The sequence below is a fragment of the Gymnodraco acuticeps genome, unplaced genomic scaffold (genome assembly GCF_902827175.1).
Source record: "Gymnodraco acuticeps unplaced genomic scaffold, fGymAcu1.1, whole genome shotgun sequence".
NCBI lineage: Eukaryota > Metazoa > Chordata > Actinopteri > Perciformes > Bathydraconidae > Gymnodraco > Gymnodraco acuticeps.
The window spans coordinates 1,220,955-1,242,095 of record NW_022990441.1 but is presented as its reverse complement, the minus strand read 5'-3'; the positions used below and the strand labels follow the sequence as shown (position 1 = coordinate 1,242,095).

Here is a 21,141-nt window from a genome sequence, read left to right as displayed (position 1 = left end):
AGTAAAACCTCTGTCTCTCTGATCACTGTTGCAATGTTAATTCATTTAGGGGCTGAATGCCAAATGCATTTGTGTGCCAAATACGTCACATCAAGTCAACATGGCTGTACTTTTCATTTTTAAAGGCTGCTCTTAATGCGACAGAGGAATACATCCTCATCCATAGCACAGATTCTGCTTGACTGCTGATTCCACTATGCGTTTTCTAATCCCGCCTGTTAATTATTCACTATGCCTGAATGACTAACTAGGATATTCCCTCTATTCTTCGGTCTTATCTTTCTAAGAGTCTTCATTTGTATATAAGATCATCCGCTATACCAGTGTATTGAAAATTAAAAGTACAAAAAAAAGAAACTCTTCTCACCTTCAGATGACTTTAGAATACATATGTTTGTAGACTCAGGGATTCACTTTTATTTTATTCTTTTAAATGTTATATTCTTCTATCATAAAAAAAGAAAAAAAAAGAATATTTATGGAGTAAAAGAACCCATTTTCAACATAATAAGGCGAAATACACAACATAACCTACAGTCGGAAGTATGCTGATGCCGAACCAATATGACTCAAGATCCATCCTTAAATTCTCTTAACTGGGATATTAGTTGCCATGGTTGTTTTGTCCATCCAGTTTTTTTTTCTTGTTTTCAATGTTCTTACCAGAAATAATTACCATCCAACTTTTACTACAATAAGCTAAGTAAGTACCCACCTACCTATTACTCATAGCAGCCCTCAACGATTCAAAAACGTTAAGCCTAGATATCATTTTAACATGTTATATAAATTCTCTGCCCACACAGTTGTCATGAACAGGCACATTTGCAATATAGACCAAAACTGTTTTGTTTTTTTATCAGGCTGTAAATGTTTATTTCTGCTGTAAAATTGGACTCATTTACATGGATTTATGTAGATTGACTCGTTTTTTAAGCCAGCTTTGAGTGGCCATTGGGGATCGTCAGCAATGTAATACCACCTTGGCTTCAGTGCCTGGAGTTTGCTGCATGTTTCTGACACTCTCTCTTGTATCAGTTATATAGTGAAGCATTTGTTGAAATGGAAAGGAGTGAGGCCAGAATGAGATGACAGAATTTAATTGGTAATTATTAACATTTTCAAACTGATTAAAACATATTCCTCTGTTGCCAATCAATTGGTTTGGTTTGTCTTAATGTTACTCGTTTGTTCCAAAGACGCTTTAATCAGCCTGGTCTGTAGCTTCAAGAAAAGGGTCTTTACCACACTTAAGAACTCATGATTAAATCGTGATGTGACAACATTTAAATTGTTTCCTTCTTTTTATGTTAAATGAAACCTTCTCTCGATCCACAGAACAATTCACTTTATAATCTATTGACATTATAACCAGCCTTCTTCTTACTAATTACTTTCACAAGGCACCATCAAAGATTAACACTGTTATGTTGTTTATTACGGGGATTAAAAAAGTGTTGCAATGTAGGACAGTCGGTGGTGTCTGGCATTATGGTTTGCATTAATTATAGTAATGTTTTCCCATGACAATGTTGTGATGCAGAAGTCTACAGTTTTTTTCGTGTTAAATATTTTAGATTTTCATCATAATTGTACCCACTGATAAATAAAAAAAATCTCCCCTGTCGCCATTCATGTGAAGGCTCGTATGAACTGCTCTCATAACATCTTCCACTAGTGATAATACTTGATACATGACTGCCTCCCTGTGGTCTAGAAGCAGAAGCAAAACAAATATCAGACCATTTGTTCACAGTGTGCTGTTGAAAAATTGTGTTAGTAAGGATCATTTTATTCTTTAATACAAAATTAATTTTAGGCAAAGTTTCATGTTTGTTATATAGGCTTAAACGGTTCTATCTGAAAGGCCTTATATTTGTATAACTCACTAAAATACTGAGAGCCAAAGTAGATGGATATTTTCTGCCCATGTTCATGAACTCCAATGCTTACCTGCCTGACTGCCTGGAGACTCTTTAGCTCTAAAATAGTACAGAGGTCTTGAAATAAAAAACACTTTTCCCTTGGCAAGGTCAGGTTTGTCTTTTGGCATACATGCTGTCTGACATCACACACTCTGAATGCCATCAAAGTATGCATGGATTCATAAAAAGAACAGGGATAGAAACATATTCTTCGCAGACAGACACACACATGAGGTTCACACACATGTTACCTTTACTGTAATCATTCATGCAAACCGCTGTGACTGAGCAATGCCTTGCACCTTATGGTTTAGTGGTGAGTCAGGATCTGTAAAACATTACAGTGTGCAAGCAGACACATTTATTTGCCAGACAGCTAGTCTGCATTTACTGCTTGTTATTCTTGTTGTTTTAAGATGTACCGTATGTGCAAAACTGGCACATTTTATATTTACATTGATTCTATTCAATGGTTATAAGAAAACAACAACTCTTAAAAGATGCGTGTGGCAGTGTTACAATGTAGTCAATGCAGTCTTCATATAATGTAGATACAAAGAGTTGGGAAACCAGATTTTATGATGTGCCCAATCTGGAGTTCAATCATTTATTTTTCTCATTTGGCAAATGTTATTCTGACATTTGTATGTAAACTGATTATTTTCCTTATCATAAATATGTTTTTTGTTTATTAATTACAGTTTTGCCTCTGAAATTACTTAACTGAAATGAAGGGGGAGAACATGTTCACTTTACTGAGCAGTGATAATTCTATCTAGAGTATATTTGTCGGCACTTGAATATTTTTGTAGTCTATTTTCTTTCCTTCTTTCCCTTGACAACATTGAACTTAAAAAGGCAAGCCAGTTGGACTTTCCCTTCCCCTAAAACACGTTTTCTTTCCCATGGTAAAAATCTTGCTTTAATCCCACAGATTTCTGAAAATCAGTCGTGTATTAGTGGAGTGTTATTGAAACTCTCAGAAACCAAACACAAGCAGAGCCATACAGTGGGAAAAATAGTTTCATGATTAATATGAGTCTGTTCTCGCAGCTGTAGAGAAGTCGGTGTTGATCAATGTAAGCCTTCATTCCTCAGATCACTATTGGCAGAGAATAATAGAGAAGAGCAAGGCTGTCATTTTGCAGTACATCTTTATTCATATCACAGTCTTTATATAAAATAGGAAACCTTTTATTACATTCATCATTCAGAATGTCCAGCATTTCCTTGTTAAAACTCTTGAGATGTGTTCATCTTAATACTACATTAAAAAAAGGTATCAAAATGCAAATATAAGAAGCTGTTTGAGAAAAAGAAAAGACCTGCTTGAGATGATACAAAAATACAAATATATTCTCTTAGGACACACCTGACTGTTTAACAGGATCTGGTGTCTGCCACATGTAAGTATGTAAACAGAAAACACTTCAAAAGTAGGATTCAAGTTACTCCGACACTCACTCATTCCTTATTGACCTTTTAAAAAAAAATAATACTTCTCATAAAAAACATACATATGTCTTCTGACATATGAAACATGAATTTGTATAAAAAAATACAATTCATAGACATTTAAGCAACCTGTCCAACCTCACCAACATTCATGCTTGAAAATAAAGCAGTCTGCAGTCATCTTTTATACTCTCTTCTAATACTCTAATACTCATCCTGTTACTTCTTGTATGCAATACATAACACACATCCCTCCCCTGCCTCCTTGTTTCCTTTCCTTCCTATACTTTGTTCTACTTTCCTCTCCTCCATGCTAACCGCAGATCACCCCTACATCTTCCCCATGTGAGCAGTTGTGTTTCCCCACCCTGGATCTCTTGCACTCCAGCAGCGACCTCTCCCCGCCCTCACACTCCACGTCGTCCAACAGGATCCTGACGTTACGGTCCGCTTCCCCCAAGGCAGCCCTCTTCATCACCGCAAACGCCGTGGTGAAGCCGAGCTGTCGACACACCACAGAACCTGCTTTGCTGGTGAAAAGGTCATCGCATACCGTCCCCCACTCCCCACGGATAAAGATCTCCAGTCTGCCTCGATCTGATAATCCATCAGTGGTCACCAGTCGCACCGAGCCGGCACGCAGCTTTCTTCCTCCTCTCCCTCCTCTTCCTCTCTTCGAACCTCGACTTCTTCCTCGGGTCCTCTTGTATACTTGGTTAGCCCCTCCGGTGTTTTCCAGCTTCTCTCCGAGCCGCAGCCCCTCTTCTTGTGTTTTGGTCGGTGTTGTGTTGATCGGCGGTCTCTGGGGCTTGTATCCTGATGTCGTGGGTTTCAGACTCCAATACTGCGGCTGTGGTGTGGTCAACTCTGCCGGGCGCTCAGAGGTCAAAGCCACCTTGGGGCGTTTCATGGATGTTGTGGATGGGGAAGGGGGAGGTTGTGCTGATGTTAAAGGTTTGGAGGTGGTAATAGGAGCGTATTGAAGGGGTCTCCCGTGTTTCCTGGTTGGAGATGTGGGGATGATTGGTGTTTGAGCACTCCTAGTGAAGGCCGCAGTCATGATGGTTGTGCGATAACCTGATGGAGAGACAGAATCACCCTCTTTATTTGAATATATGTAGTTTAACACTGTGCTTTGTTTGACATTTTGGGAAATGTGCTTATTTTCTTTCTTGCCAAGAGTGGGGGAGAAGATTAATACCATTATGTTGGTAATGATTAAGTTAATTCCAGTAAGCTTAATTTAGCAGAAAGGGGAAAGCTAGTCTGGATCCGTCCAAAGATAACAGAATATGCATACCACCAGACCAAAAGGGTAAAAGTGTCAAAGAAGTCAATGTATCCAACCAAGAATCCCTGTGAAACTTTAAATATTTATATTCAAACTTTTGTTTCTGTGAGTAGGCAGTATAACAAATGTATTAGTGAGCTTTAGATTGTGTTAACTTTGGCCAGACCTAGCTGTATCCCACTGTTTCCAAAAATGATATAAGCTTATTTTTGAAACATTGCAACATATCTTTTAGTAATACACCAAGAAGGTAGTTTTAGAACTGAGAATGTTACAAATCTCAGATTTCTCCAAGCCATTTAAAGCAATGCTATCCAAAGGAAAGACATAAACACAGACACACAAAGATGAATGTCCAAACTGAAGCTGATGCAGAACCATTTATTAAAAATAAATAATGCCAAAGTACTTGATTTAAATTAAAGTATTCCAAATACCCAACACAAAAATAAGCACCATTCTGCTCAAGTTTCTTGTACCAGCCAAAGAAACGTATGCTAGCAGGAAATCAAGTTTCTACTTTTTCTAAAAGCCCTGTACCTGAGTCCCTACGCTGTGCGTCAGCAAAGGCAAACCTCCTAAATATGATCGGTTAGCAGTTAGCAGAACATCATTAAAAGCTGTAACACTGGTGTATTTTATATCAAGTTTCAGAATATTTCCATTCAATGATTTATAATAATAACCTTTTATGCATTGTTTTGTTTTTTGCATTTTATGCATCGTATTTTTTTCAGCTTTTCCAGTGCAAATTGCAAAGACTGATAATAACCATATGTAAAAGAACACAATTGCATTAAATAATTACCTACCTATGTTGCATATTCTTTTATGGCGTCTCAGAAGTGGTTAATATAAGAATAAGCAAAACAGAAAATCTAGTTTTTCAAATATAATAAACAATGTTTGAATTAATTTTCCACAAAAAACATAGAATAATTTAATATAAATAGATTGCTGTTGCATGTATCAAGAGGGCCCACTCACTGTTTTACTGTAGTCGATTTCTCTCCTCACTATTTGGTACCTGTTTTATCTCTTCTATTTTCACCATGTAAGAAGACATCTTTAAAATATTGTATTAGCTGCTTGTTTTACCTTTTATATACCGACCAAAAACTACCTAAAAAAGGTTCTGATCAATTTTCAAAGTAAACTTACTTGAACTTAGCTGCCAAACTATTCATGTTATTTTGTATGTATTTATTTAATTTAACTTATTTATAAAGTTAAGTCACTATACTGCCTGTATCTCACTTAGCAACTAAGATCCCTCAGCATTAATCATTGAATGAAAATCAGTTGCACAGAGTTTAGTCATTTGGCTATTAGCGTGTTAAATGTAAAGCAACAGTAGAGCACAGAAGAAGAAAGCAGCTGGTTTCACTCTGGTGGCTTCTCCCTGCACTGGTCTACTGGTGGGTTTACGGTTAGTTTTACCAGTTGCCTTAGTGGTTGTGTGAACATTGGAGCTAGTAGTTGGGTTATCAGTGGAGCTGGTAAGGTGAACAGGTTCACCAGTGGGCCTACCGGTGGGTGTGGTTGGGGCGGGGGTTGTTTCCATGGCCTTCTGGACAGTTGTTGGTACGGTTGTTGGTTTGATTGTTGTTTTTGATGTTGTTTTTAGTGCTGTTGTTGGGGGTGTTTTTCTTGTTGTCTGTAATGTTGTTTTCTTATTGTTTTTCTTGTTGGCATTGGTGGTTTGATAATAATAATTGGTGTTTTTCTTCTTGGGGGTGTTTTTGTTGTTGTTGTAGCTTTTCTTGTGGATGTTGTTGGTATTGGTGTGGTTGTTGGTTTCTTGTTGATTACGAACTCTGCAAACAAAAAATACATTTGATCAGCGTAATAAAAAATGCTTCAGACTATGAAACATAACTTCTACATGTTGCACATTGACAACATAATGATAATAATAAACAATATCATTTTGTTGGATGTAAAACACATTGAGAAACTAAATGTGCAACAGAAGGTTACCAGGAAATGTTGTCTCATTTTTTAAAGCATTCCTTACCTTCTTTGGGGTAGAAGTGAACCAGTTTTCCTTTTATCTTAACAGGAGCAGGTTTGAAGCTGCATTTTCCTGGTGCTGCTCGCCTATGTAGACACGAGAGGGGAACAAAACGTCACTCATGCAACCTATACAAGTACTTTTGAACTTTTTAAATGTAGGTTATTCTAAGATCAGCTACTCTAAAAACCTCTTCCCCACAAACCCCTGCAGGTATGATGAAAGTGTATTTGTTGCTCTACTATTGTTTGTAATGTTTAGCTACCTGGAAGGATCCACTATCTTATAGACGACTCCTGCTCTGGCCTTGGCACTCGCCACTCCAGTGGCCAAGAAATACAGTTCACCTAGAAAGATGGACAGAGAAAAGAGAGAGAGAGAGAGAGAGACAGGTGGAGAGTAAAAGACAATCCAAACGGAAAATAGCAAACACAAGTTATTGAAAGGGAAGAAATGGGGCTCAGTCAAGTTATTCAACATTGCTTTAACTTTTAAACGTACCTGCTTCATCCTCAGCAAAAGAGATGATGTATTTATAATAACTGTTGATGAGTTTTGGGAATCTGCAGGTCTGGTCTCCTCCCATGCAGATCTCTCTGTACTGCCATTCACCTGAAGCGACATTCTCCTTCAGAGACATCAGACGCCTGAACAGAAACAAACAGTACATCAATTCAACATTTAAAATCAAGCATTTCATGCTTAATGAAGCTCAGCGCAAGTTCAGACAGGAAGACCTATCACTCCGTATTGCACGTCATGGCAATACTCGCTCCCTTCACTAGATGACAGGGAGCGCCACTCCTTCGCCAACCTATCACTTCCCTCCGTTCACAAGCCTAATTATCGCACCTGTTAATCCCTCTATATATGCTCTCCCCTTTTCTATCAGCTGTCTTCCAGGTGCCAACGCGCAACCCTCCTCCACCCCTTCACCTCCTGCTTCCAACTCAGGACCAAGCTTAACCTCCTCCCTTCCAACCGGACCTAACCACTTATCACCATCACCAGTGTCTAGACCCAGGGGGGTTAATCGGAAACGGTTCATTCCCTTCCCGAATGATATCCTACAAAACCTGGGCCTAATCGCCAAACACCATTTCATTCCCTTGTTATAAACTGTCATCATTATGTTTCATTTATAGAATGTGACCGATAATAAACACGTATTCCATACATTACGTCTCTCCTGATTGAACTGTAGTGGTTGATGTTGAAGTGTCGTGTTGAAAGGTTTTTGCTTAATATCCACAATTTCCAGTACAAAGAAATATGTGTCTGTTTTAATAGGCTGTGTATTATGATGATGTTGTAATGGCCACTATGACAAATTGGACACTGGGTATCTGCAGTGAGGGCGAGAATGTGTCTAAAGAAGATGTGTGAAGTTTATATTATGGAATAACGCAGAAACACTAACCCACTCATGAAATCCCCAAAGATGTAGAGTCCGTTGAGGTTGGGCATCTGACAGCCTCTGTAGATGTAACCTCCCGTCACTGATTTGCCCAGCTTGTGGGGGTATGCAAAGATAGGCAGGATGTCATCTAGACATCGACATAAAATAAAAACATTAACTTCCTTTGTCAGCATAACAAGAAGACAATACCACTACACACTAAGCATGAAGAATTGTAAGTGTTTTTTAAATGTACCTAAAGTTAAGAAGCTTTCACAGCCTTTAACAGTATATATATTGTGAAACGTATCATCCTCATCATTATAGATTGTAAAAAGTGCATGGCAGCAGCCAGGAGAGCGTCCTCACCTAGCGAGGAGTTTAGACAGAGTTTGCGATCGTAGCAGCTGAAGCCTTCTTTGGCCCTCCATCCGTAGTTCCCTCCTTCAAACATGTACATACAAAGTTAGTGCAACATCGCAGGCAGACAGCTACCGTACCATTATTTCAAAATGGAATTGCCTCACGGTGCAGTAAATATACTGTAGAAAGTTTCTAACTGAGAAGAGTATTGTTTGGCTGTAATTAGATGACTATTTCATAGCTCTTTTGGGTTTCTACATAAGCAGATCACTTTCACTGTAATTGTAAGGTAGAAGGCTGACATTAAACTATAATGTCTGACTCAATGTCTGTGTGGTCTTTAGATAACAGATTTATATGACATGAGGATGAGTAGATAATGACAGCCATCTAGTGTAAGATTGAACCATTTATTTTGGAGATATGATAAAGACGCTGTCAGTGTGCTCGTGAATTTAGAGGTATTGAAATATTTCTCTCTTTAAAGAGAGATGGTGTTTTGAACTAAAGTCATCATACCTTTTACAATAAGGTCCACCTCCTCAAATTTGTTTTGGCCTACGTCACCACAAAACATCCTGCCTCCGCCTCGGCCTGTGGTGGGGTCACCTCGGTCGATGGAGCAACGCCACATGTTGCGAACTCCATAGGCATAAATCTCTGAACGGGAAGAAAACACATTATATGTAAACACAAATACCATGCATCCTTTGTGAGGCTGAGTACAGAAACCAAAGGCGTATTTTTATTCTCAGTGTTCATTCTTCTTTATTTCTCAGTTAGAGAAGCCCCACTGTAGACACACATTTCATAGTCTAAGTTAATATTTGGAATTGTGCCATAATCTTAAATATTCAATTCATCCTAACTGTGAAGAGATATCATAACATTATCCAACATGTGTAGAAAATGTAAGCTGATTTACCGGGTCGAGCTTCTTTCTCGTGCAAGAAAGGGTTGTCAGAGGGGATGCTGTACGGGGTGCCATCGTCATTGTTGTCCACATCAAGACGCAGCACCTTCCCGAGGAGTGTTGATCTTTTCAAAACAGAAAGTAGATGAGAGAATGAAAAGGATTCAGAAAGGCTGAGGTGACGGAATGAGTGAGTGCTTTAATAAAGGCAGATACAAATATATCCTTACCTGTAATTTTTGTTCGTTTTGTGTAATGTTTGTTTCATCTTTGACCTAACACTGTTTCATTTTCTTTTCTACTTGTTGTGAAAAACCAATTTTTTTCTGCAATGAAATATCAAAATTGCATTTATTTTCCTGGTAAAGGCCAACTGTGTTTGGTTACAATGCTTCACATTTCTCTCTGTCCAATCATCTGCTAAATCTCTTATTTTAACCTATTCCACTTCCTATACTAACTATCCCTCCTCCGTCTTTTTTCCTTCTTTCTATTTCTCACCTCTTTTTTTGTACACCTTTTTCCTCTCTCTCTCTCTCTCTCTCTCTCTCTCTCTCCACATACCAATGTGTGGCGGTCACAGTAACGTGTAGTGTCAATATTAGACTTGGCGCTCTGTATGCTCCCTCATTCCCAGAAGGCTAATGGAGCCTGTCAACAAAACCCCTAAGAAACAGCTACGCTATAACTGTCTGGAGAAAAGTGGTCAGCATCTCAGATAAACCTTGTGAAATGGTTCCTAAAGTGTCATTAACCCAATACTGATCAAATAAGTCAGAAGATGTCCCAGCTTTAGATCTAATCTGTTGTATTCTTAGTCTTGGTTTAAATTCAGTTTAGCCTCTCTATGAGCAAAACAAAGGTATTTTTTAACATGAATGCATTAATGTTGTTTAATAATTTATTATAGTCCAAGTACTTGTAGATGTAGTGTAACTATGATGCATTAAGTAATTGGAGTATTGTGCAGTAATATCTGTCCTTCCAACTTTGTTGTCCATTAGCTGTAATTAACATTTAAGCCACTGAAAGTTGATCAAATGATAATGAAGAATGACAGTTGTAGCTTGTAGCAATCAAGGCTAATCTTTCATAACAGTGAAAAAAACTCACACATAATATCATCCACAAACTTATGTGCACATACATAAACATAAACACACAAATAAACAATGCCTTTAGATACAGCTAGCCTTTCTATGAAATTAATCAAATTAATTACACTGCAAAGGTCATGTTGATGAGAGGAGAGTAATGTTTACCAACATAGCTAAAGACACATTATTCCCTGCAGTCCCTTCAACAAAAGCTCATTTATAAAGCTAACATGCACCATTGCCATCAACACATCTTGCCACATCTCCCATTGACGTCTGTGGACTGCCACCAGATGCTTGTGGCTTATTCTTTAACCCTTAGATGCACGAGTGACTGGACCCTACACTCTTCATAAGTGGGTCTAAAAGGACCCGTATTAGAATAATATGCGTTTTTATGCCATTTTTGTCATTTTGGTTAAGAAAAATCACTTGTATAATATTTAGTATTATATTTTGGTTCACTTTAGAAATATGTTATATTTAATTTTTCACAATTTATAATTTTAGAAAAAAAATGTACATTACATTTTTTTACATATTGTAAAGCGATTTTGAGTCCTTGAAAAGCCCTATACAAATATAATGTAGTATTATTATTAATATTATTATTATTATACTGACAGGTATTAATCTTGCTGTGTACAATAATCTTCCAGAGAGGTGTCACTTGTGATGTAGTCTGTGTGGTCTACAGTGAATGTATTCCTGACAGCAACAGGTGAGAAGAATCAAAGGTTCCCATAGGATTCCATAGAAAATGCAAGCGGGTCATTTTTGTCCCACTTAAGGAAGCTTGGGGTAGTAATACAAAAACTACAATTTCTTAAAATGTGCATTTAAAATGTGAATGGCATGATATCCAAAACGTGTTTTTTAAGGAATAGCTGGAATATGAAATGACACAAAACTGTAATTACAAAGATACTTCAAGAAAACACCTCACCGGGTCCAAAAAGACCCACTTATGCATCTAAGGGTTAATAAATGTCTTTACTGTCATTGCTTAATCCTGAAGAGAACAATGGACATACTGTACTTTCTTAATTAATGCTCTACATTCTTTCCACAATTACTTCACATATGCAGTCCAATAATGGAAATATATTTCACTCTTGATCTTCGGACAGTTCATTTATGCAAATTCTTCAATAATCTTCGGTGGCGTGCTAACTTTCAGCCTTGTTAATCCTCCCGAAAGTGTAGAGCACTTCTATTTAAAAAATATACATAATGGAGTTCTCAATAATCCCCCTAATGAACAATAAGTTTGTTATTGCAGCTCCAATTGAAGAAGTGCTCTACAGGGCCTGCCATGCATCTTTGTGATAATTGGTGTGTGCACAATCAAACTAATTTGTAGCATTTAAGCCAATCAAGATTTTCAAATTACAGGTATTTTCATAAGTGTCGATAACCAGTCTTACAAAAATATATAATTTAAAGTTACAACAGAGCAACTTGAGAGTCTGCAAAGCTTTTAAGTGTTTTTTCTCCATAAATCTGCTCCTTTTCATTAGACTTAATTGGAATTGAATTATCGGGAACTCCTTTTTGGCAGAACTGGTTCTAACCAGACTTTGGTATTGGTATCCAGCCAACATCTTAACAATGTCACGGTGTCTCGCAAAATTTGACATGATTTCACATAAAATGTTAACAACCTCTAAGAGCAATCAAAGGATATGTTTATTTTGCAAGATTGATCTTCCAAACCATTACTATCACGTTTTCCAAGGCTCACGTCACAGATTTGAAGCTAGTTTTCAGGTATGCTGTTGTAGCATGAAAACATATTTTGTTGGCTACTTCAGGAAATTTGACGTCAGTTTAAGAAAAAACTAAAGTCAACCCACTCTAGCTACTATATTGGTTTGTGTATACTTACTTGTTCTGTGAGTTGCCAAACTTTCCAAATGGGTCTCCAGCTCGGCCACCATCACCGATGAAGATGTACAGGTACCCGTCACGGCCAAATAGAAGCTGCCCTCCATTGTGATTGGATGCTGGCTCTACCACCTCAAGAATAGTCCTAAACGTGTAGAATACCAGATCTTACAAATATTCCATTACAACATTATTCTAAAATAACTAATATGTCTCCATTTGTGTTTCTGTAGACTTTTCTCCTTACCTCTCAGATGAGTGATCTAGTTGGTTGTCATCGGTTGTTAGCAGAGTGAATTCGCTGACACGTATCCTCTCCTCCTTCTTTACTGACACAGAGTAGTACACATAGGCTTTCTTGACCTCATCAAACCTTTGCAAAGAAAAGGAAGCAGAAGAGATCATACTTTTCACAACCTTTTTTCACTGAGAATCATGAAAACCATCATTGTTGATGTCCCTAACCCTCACAGATAACTTGAATAGAAGTATGAACCTTGGGTGTAGGGCTATGCAGAGGAATCCTCTCTCATCTCCTGCCCACGGTGATGTGAGGACGGCATGGGTGAGGTTAAGGAAAGGCCGGTCGATCCTGGAGCCGTTGGCCAGATACACCCACACATAACCAAGCTGCTCCGCCACGAAGAATCGATGAGTCCCGTCTTCTGCGTGAATCATGGCCACAGGGTTACGGAGCCCGTTGGCAACCTCTTGCAAACACAGCTCCAGACATCCCGTGGGATCTTCACGGACCAAGCCAAGGTTAGCATTCAGCTCTAGGGACAGAAAAGTAAATAAGAAAGGAAGGAGTAAAAACATTCAGTAAATGGAATACGAGATGCACACAAAACAGGAAAGGGTTTTAGGACCAAATATAAGTGCGTCTTATAGAAAAGAGTTGACCTGGTATCTTGCATTCCAAATCGAACCTGCGCATATAAAACCTACTACTGCCAGTTGTAGACCAAAACAATACAACTTTCTTCATCTTCATCTAATGGATTGTTGTCATAGGATATGGGGAAACCAGCTGTATACTGTATAATATGTCTAAACAATCATTGTTTTGTCATCCTTATGAGCCGGATAACAAGGTGAAGCAATGTCTGTTCATAATTCATGACAAGACTGTTCTGTAAGTGCAAGTTCAGGTTCCTGCCAGTGGAAACAATGTCTTCAGTCTCTGACAACCTGTTTGTTCATGTTGGCTGTTTATTTAAGTGGGGTAATCAAAATGTCTTCCACTTTTCCACTCAACCCCACAGTAAGATCAGAAGAGTGTTCATCAGTGTGAGTGTGTGTGTGCTGCTGAACCTGTTTCTACCCCATACCTGTATTTGTCAACACATTAGGATAGCAGTACTGCTTGTCCTTCAGCTCCAGATAGTCACAAAACTTTTTGCGGTCTTCTTCTATCGTTGCAGTCAGGTTTGCAAACTGCTGCGGGTTCCCCGAGTCCTCCAAAAGGAGGCTGAGCGTGTAGCGACACTGCATCCAGTAGCTGGAGCAGTAATCCCCGCAGAGGCCAGGCAGCATCCGCATGGGCGTGTTAGCATCTTCAGCATCGAACAGGTGGGCCGAGTATGGAGAACACTCCTGCAAGGGGAAAGAGGATTTAACACAAACATACACCCTCATAATTGTATCTGAGTAACTGTGTCTTGCTGGATATTTCTGGTCCCATCTACGTAGGTCTTCATCCTTGTCTGCACTCATTAACCCTCCTTTAGGCCAATGTGTTTACCTCAGAGGTAAAGTACAGGATATGTATGGATCACGTAAATATAGGATTTGTGTACTTATTTCACTGCAGCTCTTCACCGTCTCACTATGACTGGTCAGGCCTGCTTATATACTGGCTGTCTGAGAGGGTATGGTATAAATGAATCCCTGGAAAGGTCCAGTCAGTTATTAAGTCACAACCACACTGTCCACACCCAGAATGGTAAGCTTCATGCACACGGAGGCACGACACCCAAACCATCGTGTGGTCAACTGGTGCTCTTTTACTCAGAGCCAGATCTTCCTAACCGATCATCACCATAAAAAACGAAGCCCAAAGCACAAAAAGATGAGATCACTGGTAAAAAAAAACACAACTGAACTAGAAGAGCACCCTGGAGCGTAGAAGAAGTCCAACTGTCATATCTCCCAATGTTGACAACAATAATAATTGTTTTTGTACCATGATTGGGAAACACCCCACAATGTAACACGTTTATTCCTTGTCTAATGCTTCACCTTTCCACCAAGATTCCTAAAAATCAGGCCAGGCGTTTTTTTTCCGTAATCATGCTGACAAACTGACAGGATAACATTGTTGACAAGAGGTTACAACTTGATGGTGAAACGGTCCTAGGCTTTTGAATACTGTCATGTTTTGTTTGCGTAATGCCCAAGGATGAGTTTATTTTACAAATACATTTGGCTTTTAGGTATCAAAAAGTAACTGGTCTGGGGAATGCAAAACGTTTACAGTAAATAATTCAGCACACATCAGAAGGTCTTAGACATACTCTTATTAGCAGCACTTGTAAGACTTGAACAAAAAAGTTGCTGCTGTGTCTTACTTTTAGGTAAGTAAAGATTCAGCAGTTTTCCGAGATTGCTTCAGTTTTCAGAGCACTTTAAAGATAATGTAGACAACAAATAAATATTGTCTTCTTTATTTTGTAGTTGTAACCACATGCTAATATTGTAATTAGATGCAAATTCATCTGAGAAATCTTGTGAATATGTATTAACCGGTATTAACTAACTTCCGAGATCACACAGTGCAGTCATGAAAACAATAAAGCATACACACAAGAAGCAAACACGTTATTCATACACCTACACAGACAAACTCTGTCTCTTAACAGTGCATGTGGGTGTGTGCTTCTACCTGGATCTTCTGCTTATAAATAATGTACACTTTTATTTTTTTGTGCATGTCAAGTTTCCCCATTAACTATGACATTTTATGAATAATGAATATAATAGAAAGGCTGACAGGGAAGAAGATGTGGCGTTCATGCCATCTATGTGCCTCAAGGTTTGTTATGCAAAAAACACACTGGACGCTGCACTAGGTCAGAAACCAGAGGAGACTGTGCAGTCCACCGCAGACGGACCACTTTTGGACAAAATGTACTTTCCATTAAAGGCAGCTCATTGTGGAATAGCCTCCCAACTGAGATACGGGATTGTCCCACTCTCAATAGCTTCAAAGGTCAACTTAAAGAATGGTTGAGAAACAAACAGATGTGCAATCACCGCTAAATGCACTTTAATACAGGGGTATCTCCTCTTGCACTTTAGGTAGCTCTTGTATCTTCTCTTGCACTTTATATGTCGTATCTGCTATATTGTATTACCATGTCATAAATACTTGTGTGTGCTGCTCTTGCTCTTTTGCACCTTTTGCATATCATGTATTTTGTTTTTGCTACTGTATGTTTGTAAAATGTAAACTTCTTAAATGCTTTATGTGAGGGACTGCGGATGGAAATGAGCTCAAAGCTAAATCTGGCACTGTTACGCTTGACACATTTAAATGTTTTAAGTGTTCCTTACTGTGCATTGTCCCTGCCAAACGATTACATAAAAAAATTAAAAATGTGTTATTTCTCTATACTTACTTATACTTTTTGAGATAATTCATTTATTTTAGTAGTCTTACATTAGTCTAATTTTCAGAAATGTTCTTGGTGCCCCTCACCCTAACCCTTACGATTATGGCATAGAACCCCTCAAATAAAAAAAAAGGTATACAAATGATTAGATTTTCATTATTGGCCAAAGAAGAGATGAAGAGAAGTTAGCTGTAACAGAGACTCTTTGTTAAATAACATAAAAGCGCTTTGCTGGGCAGAGATCAGAGCCTTCCTGGGAAACAAGAAGGCACTGGTCACATTGCTCTGCAGTGTCTGTACTTCGCCTGTTTGACCCTCTGAAATTAAACAGACAGCCTTTGTTCTGAGTCTTATTTTGTATCCTACTATCATAGGGTAGGATAAATGCATCTATGTAAGTGTTAACAGCTGTTCCCTAACAATGCAGCCTCTTCAAACTACCATCATTTGTTGTTTACGCTGTACAGTTAAGAATAAACTGAATTTCAGACTTAAGCTGGAAATAAAAGCCTTTATTTTGTCTTCTTGCCTTACTGACTCCATACAGCACTTTAAAGGGGACCTATCATGCAAAATGCACTTTTGTACGTCTTTTATACATGAATATGTGTCCCCGGTGTGTCAGGGAACTCACCAAGTGTCAGAAAACACAACCCTCTCTCTTTTCCTCCATACCCAAATCTCTAAAAACGGGGCTGCAACGGAGCTGATTATTATTTGAATTTTTCTGACGTCAGAAAAGGGGTGCTCCGCCTATATGGGCAACTCTCCACCTATCAGGGGAATGAGAGACCGTTCGAAAGCGCTGGAGACGCTGTAGTACATATGCCAGGCCTGTAAGTGGCGCTGTAGTCTGCCACAAAAGCAGAATCAGCCCTTGCAAAAACAGGGCTGGAAAAGAGCAAATAGAGCGAAATGAGGCATGGCTAAAATGCATGATCTGTTTGGTATTTTGAAAAAAAAACTTCACAGACATGTTTTAAATAGGTATGGCCCTACAATATATGTTTCAAATACAGCATGATAGGTCGACTTTAATGTCCAAATTGTGGTTTGAGAGACAGAGAGAGGAGTCATGGCAAACAGATGGCCAGTAAATGTGTGAACATGGACCCCCATAGAGAAAGTAAGGTTCAAAGAAAAGGGAGATGGAAAACAAATGGAAGAGAGGTACTTGTGCCTCAACTTTCCTACAAAAATGACCCGGTTCAAGTAGATTAAATTATAGTTGGGGTCAGTTACTATGGATACTGCATTTCTGTGTGTTGGGGATTTGTTGTGGTATGGGGCTCTCACATGCTGTTTGGAAACTTGAACATCTGCAGTTTTCTTCAGCTGTCATTGGAGACAAGAGTCTAAAAGATGCAGAAACACTGCTTATTAAAAATGCAACTGGGGAAACAATTAATTCAGTGTTGTCTTGTTATGCTAAGTGCTCACTAAATGCTTGAAATGGCTTTTCAATTCAATTATTGAATGACCAGACACAGACACAAAAACACATTATTCTAAAACAGTTGCTCTAAATAATTGAACTTTTCAACTTCTGTCTTCCTGTTTTCAAAGAGTTTACCGATCTATTTTGACTGATTTAATCTCTCTCACTCTTTTTTCTTTTCCATCCCTTCTCTCTCTTGCAGGAATTTGATATATCCTGTACCCCGGGCCGGAGGAGGAAATGATTGTTTGTTTCAGCTGGGGGAAGATGACAATCTCCCTCCTGTCTCCCACAAAAACAACACATATACATATACACATACACATACACATACACACACACACACACACACACACACACACACACACACACACACACACACACACACACACACACACACACACACACACACACACACACACACACACACACACATACACACATACATACACACACACACACACACACACACACACACAAACCTGTCTATCAGCCTGTGTGTGTCTCTCTCTCTCTCTCTCTCTCTACTGTCTTATTGGTATCAGTGCTAGGATGCTCCTGCAGTGCATGGAGAACAGAGGGCCTCAGTGTGGTGGGTTTACTCTGAGTACCCTGGCAGAGAGGCAATCTCAGCACCTCCAGGGAATCTTTTACCTCAAACTGCAACCCTTGGAGCTGAAAACCACAGAGTGTGTCTGAGTCAGGCTCTTAAGTAGATTTATTTTTTAGAAAAGAGTTAAAGACAATACAAATATTCATAATTTAAAGACTTAACAAACGCCCAGTTTGGTGCTATTATCCACTTTAATTGAATAACCACGTCAAAAGACTGAAATAATAAAAAAACAGAAAAAGTTTGTAACCAAAACACTTTTGTTTTCTATTATAATAATTGTGCTTCTTTAAGAATTTTATAAATGAATTCTAATGCTAAGTAACCGTATAATTTGTGCTTTCTAAAAGTAGGTCTGTGTGTAATGTTGTTTGTAACCCCTGTCTCAGATGTTCATATTTACTTTGTTAAGGACTCTATATACAGACTTACATCTCACTGCTACTATATGTCTTGTTGAAAGTTGTACGTGCATTGCAGCGCTGTCTTTAGAACGTTTACCCTGCTTGGAAAGAACCACACTGGGCTATAATTACCAGAATGGTAGAAACCTATATTTTAAGAGTCAGAGGATTTGTCACTGTCTTAACATAGTGCATGATGAATTAAACTTCCAGGAAGTTTTTTTTTTTCTTTTGTTTTGGCCTTAATATAAAGGTTTTATTTTTGGGAGAGCCCACAGACCGTTTTCTTTGGCTTTCTCCTAATAAGGATTTAAAGAAGAGGTTAATGAGCCGAGACAGATTTGTGTTGCAGCTATCATTCAATTTGCACTCACCATCTGCACAAAGTTAGAGTCTGTGCTGCAAAGTCAGCACCTACTGTAATTATGCAATCAGTGTGGGACTGGCTTCAAGGCTCAGTCTGCCAGTGAAAGAGAGGAGGAAGTTGTTTAAGATTAGCAAGCTCAGAAAATAATTAAAAACAAAGTGATCTTAACATATGCCTTCGTCCTCCTCGTTGGAAGTTAGAGTATACTGTCTACTTCTACTGCAGTTTAACACCATTATCACAATAACATTAAGTCTGAAAATGTCTTGTTGAGCTTATGCAGTGTCATTGCTTTAAATGGAAAAGTAATGCAATCAATGTAAATTTATAAAGAAATGTAAAGTTTTATTTTGTTTTCATCCACCAATCATGAAGATGTTTATATAATTAAGGTTGATTCAGGTTCCCCTCCACAATTCAAGACAGCTAAGGTTATTCCAGTTTGTGAGGATCTTCAAGGGAATTTTGTGGAGTAAAAAAAGGTTGAGTAAATGTGGCGTTTAATTGGTGGTACAACTTTTTCCATGAAGTCATTCTGATTTAGTCCATCTTGTGTAAGAGAAGACACTAAAAAAAGACTGGGAATTGGTCAGCATACTCTCTTTGAGGATTTACTGCATACAGTATGATGCACACATGAGAAAACCAGTGAGTCCAGTCAACATTTGAACATCTGTGCCAATGTGTCCAAAGTTCAATTGAGGTTCTGCCTCAAAGGTTTCCATTTGGATTTAGTTATGTTCTTATCACATGGTGAGTTTATGGTCTTTATCTCAAATGAAGTTTAAAAGTTTATTGCACAGCTTTATTTGACTTGTTTAGGTTCACCCAAGAACACATAACCAATAGTTAAGAATGTGGTTTAACTCTCTAAGCATGAGTAAGTGCTTTCCAACAGATGTTAACCACACCACAATATCCTTTGGAGTGAGACAGAACCTTGTGTTTGAGACAAGCTTGGTGGCTCTTTGGTTCCCATTTTAAATATGAGTGGCAATATTATTACCTGAGAAACTAAACCAGAGGAAAATGCTTTAAATAAACGACTAAAAATATGCACACTGTTTCTTTAAGACATCTTGGTGCAATACCTTGGACACTAAATCCAGGTTTCAAAGTAGGGACAGCAAACATCCTCAGTCAGACAAATGTAATCCTTACATGCAGGATATAATGATTTAGTATCACAAAAACGTGTATATTAAAGTCAGTAGCTACACTAACCCATGGTGGAAAGATTAATGTGGGTTTTACTTCGGTAATGACTTTAGCATGTGACAGGTGTGTGTTTACAGTAAAGAAGTATAGTTTATGTCACAAATTAAATCAATTACAACATAATTCAAATCATACCAAAATAATCCTTTGGACACATTATCAAACATATTAATAATGATATGATTGTTTACATGTTTTGCTTACCTGGCAGAGGATGCTGCGTATGTACCTGCCACAGGCTTCATAACCTGAATGGTCAAAGTTTTCCATGATGGTGTAAAACTTGGCTGATATTTCTCCATCTTTTTCCAGATCGCAGCATCCAAACTTGCTATACTCTTTACAGAAGACCAGTGGCTGTCGGGGCTCAAACGGAGGCTTGTAATCCAAACACTGGGGGTGACAGCACCCTCCCCAGGCATGGAGAAGTAACAGCAGGACAAAGGGAAGGAGGTGAGAAACCAAGGAGTGATGCAAATTACAGGTCTGTAGGGCCATGGTTTGAAGATACTGTCTTTCAGATTAGGATAAATTGGCTCTTGACCCAATTATGCAGTAAATCAAAGCAGCTTGGGTGTGATATTTCACTACAATGTGTGAGAAGAGGAGAGCATTGTTCTAAAACAATGCACATGTTAAATCTCCAGCAGCATCTGTCAAGCACAGGGCTGAGACTCAAAATGATTTTTTCTGAAAGGATTGGATGTCCTCATTTGATGTCCTGGTCTCTGCAGATGCATCCGTGTGTGTTTCTATAGGCGATCAAACACACTGACCCAGCATCACACCTGCCTGCAAGTTGACATGTACACTTCGCAGAACCCAGATAGTATATGGCAAGCTGCACATTTGGATGTGTGCAAAGTAAGCTCAAACTGATCCAGTTCCAGTAAATGCATTTGATTGAATGCAGATGTCCAGGATGTGTGTGCAGGTTGGTAGAAGCAATGTCCCAAAGTCTGGTTGGTGGAGAGATTCAATCCTTGTCAGTAGTATCTGCAAAAATACCTGTAGATCACAACACAAGTTCTTCAAAAAAGAAAGTGTCCAAGTCTTCAAGTTACAACATCTTAATGTCCATCATATGACCATTTCTGAAAAAGATAAGTTACTTTCTGGATGCTCAGCAACCCTCAAAGAAAA

General features: G+C 38.6%; 1 protein-coding gene across 1 annotated transcript in view; it reads right to left on the bottom strand.

Moving 5' to 3' along the window:
• Window positions 1–3,693: 3,693 nt before the first annotated feature.
• The window catches only part of si:ch211-136a13.1 (HHIP-like protein 1), a 17,647-nt gene continuing 199 nt past the window's right edge, over window positions 3,694–21,141 (bottom strand). Inside the window, 15 exon segments of the mRNA XM_034225404.1 lie at window positions 3,694–4,457; window positions 6,202–6,342; window positions 6,345–6,488; window positions 6,689–6,771; window positions 6,951–7,032; window positions 7,187–7,332; window positions 8,106–8,232; window positions 8,454–8,528; window positions 8,967–9,107; window positions 9,373–9,485; window positions 12,346–12,489; window positions 12,592–12,717; window positions 12,841–13,120; window positions 13,676–13,940; window positions 20,203–21,006. Coding sequence (XP_034081295.1) covers window positions 3,694–4,457; window positions 6,202–6,342; window positions 6,345–6,488; window positions 6,689–6,771; window positions 6,951–7,032; window positions 7,187–7,332; window positions 8,106–8,232; window positions 8,454–8,528; window positions 8,967–9,107; window positions 9,373–9,485; window positions 12,346–12,489; window positions 12,592–12,717; window positions 12,841–13,120; window positions 13,676–13,940; window positions 20,203–20,496 — 2,925 coding nt within the window. The 5' untranslated portion in view covers window positions 20,497–21,006.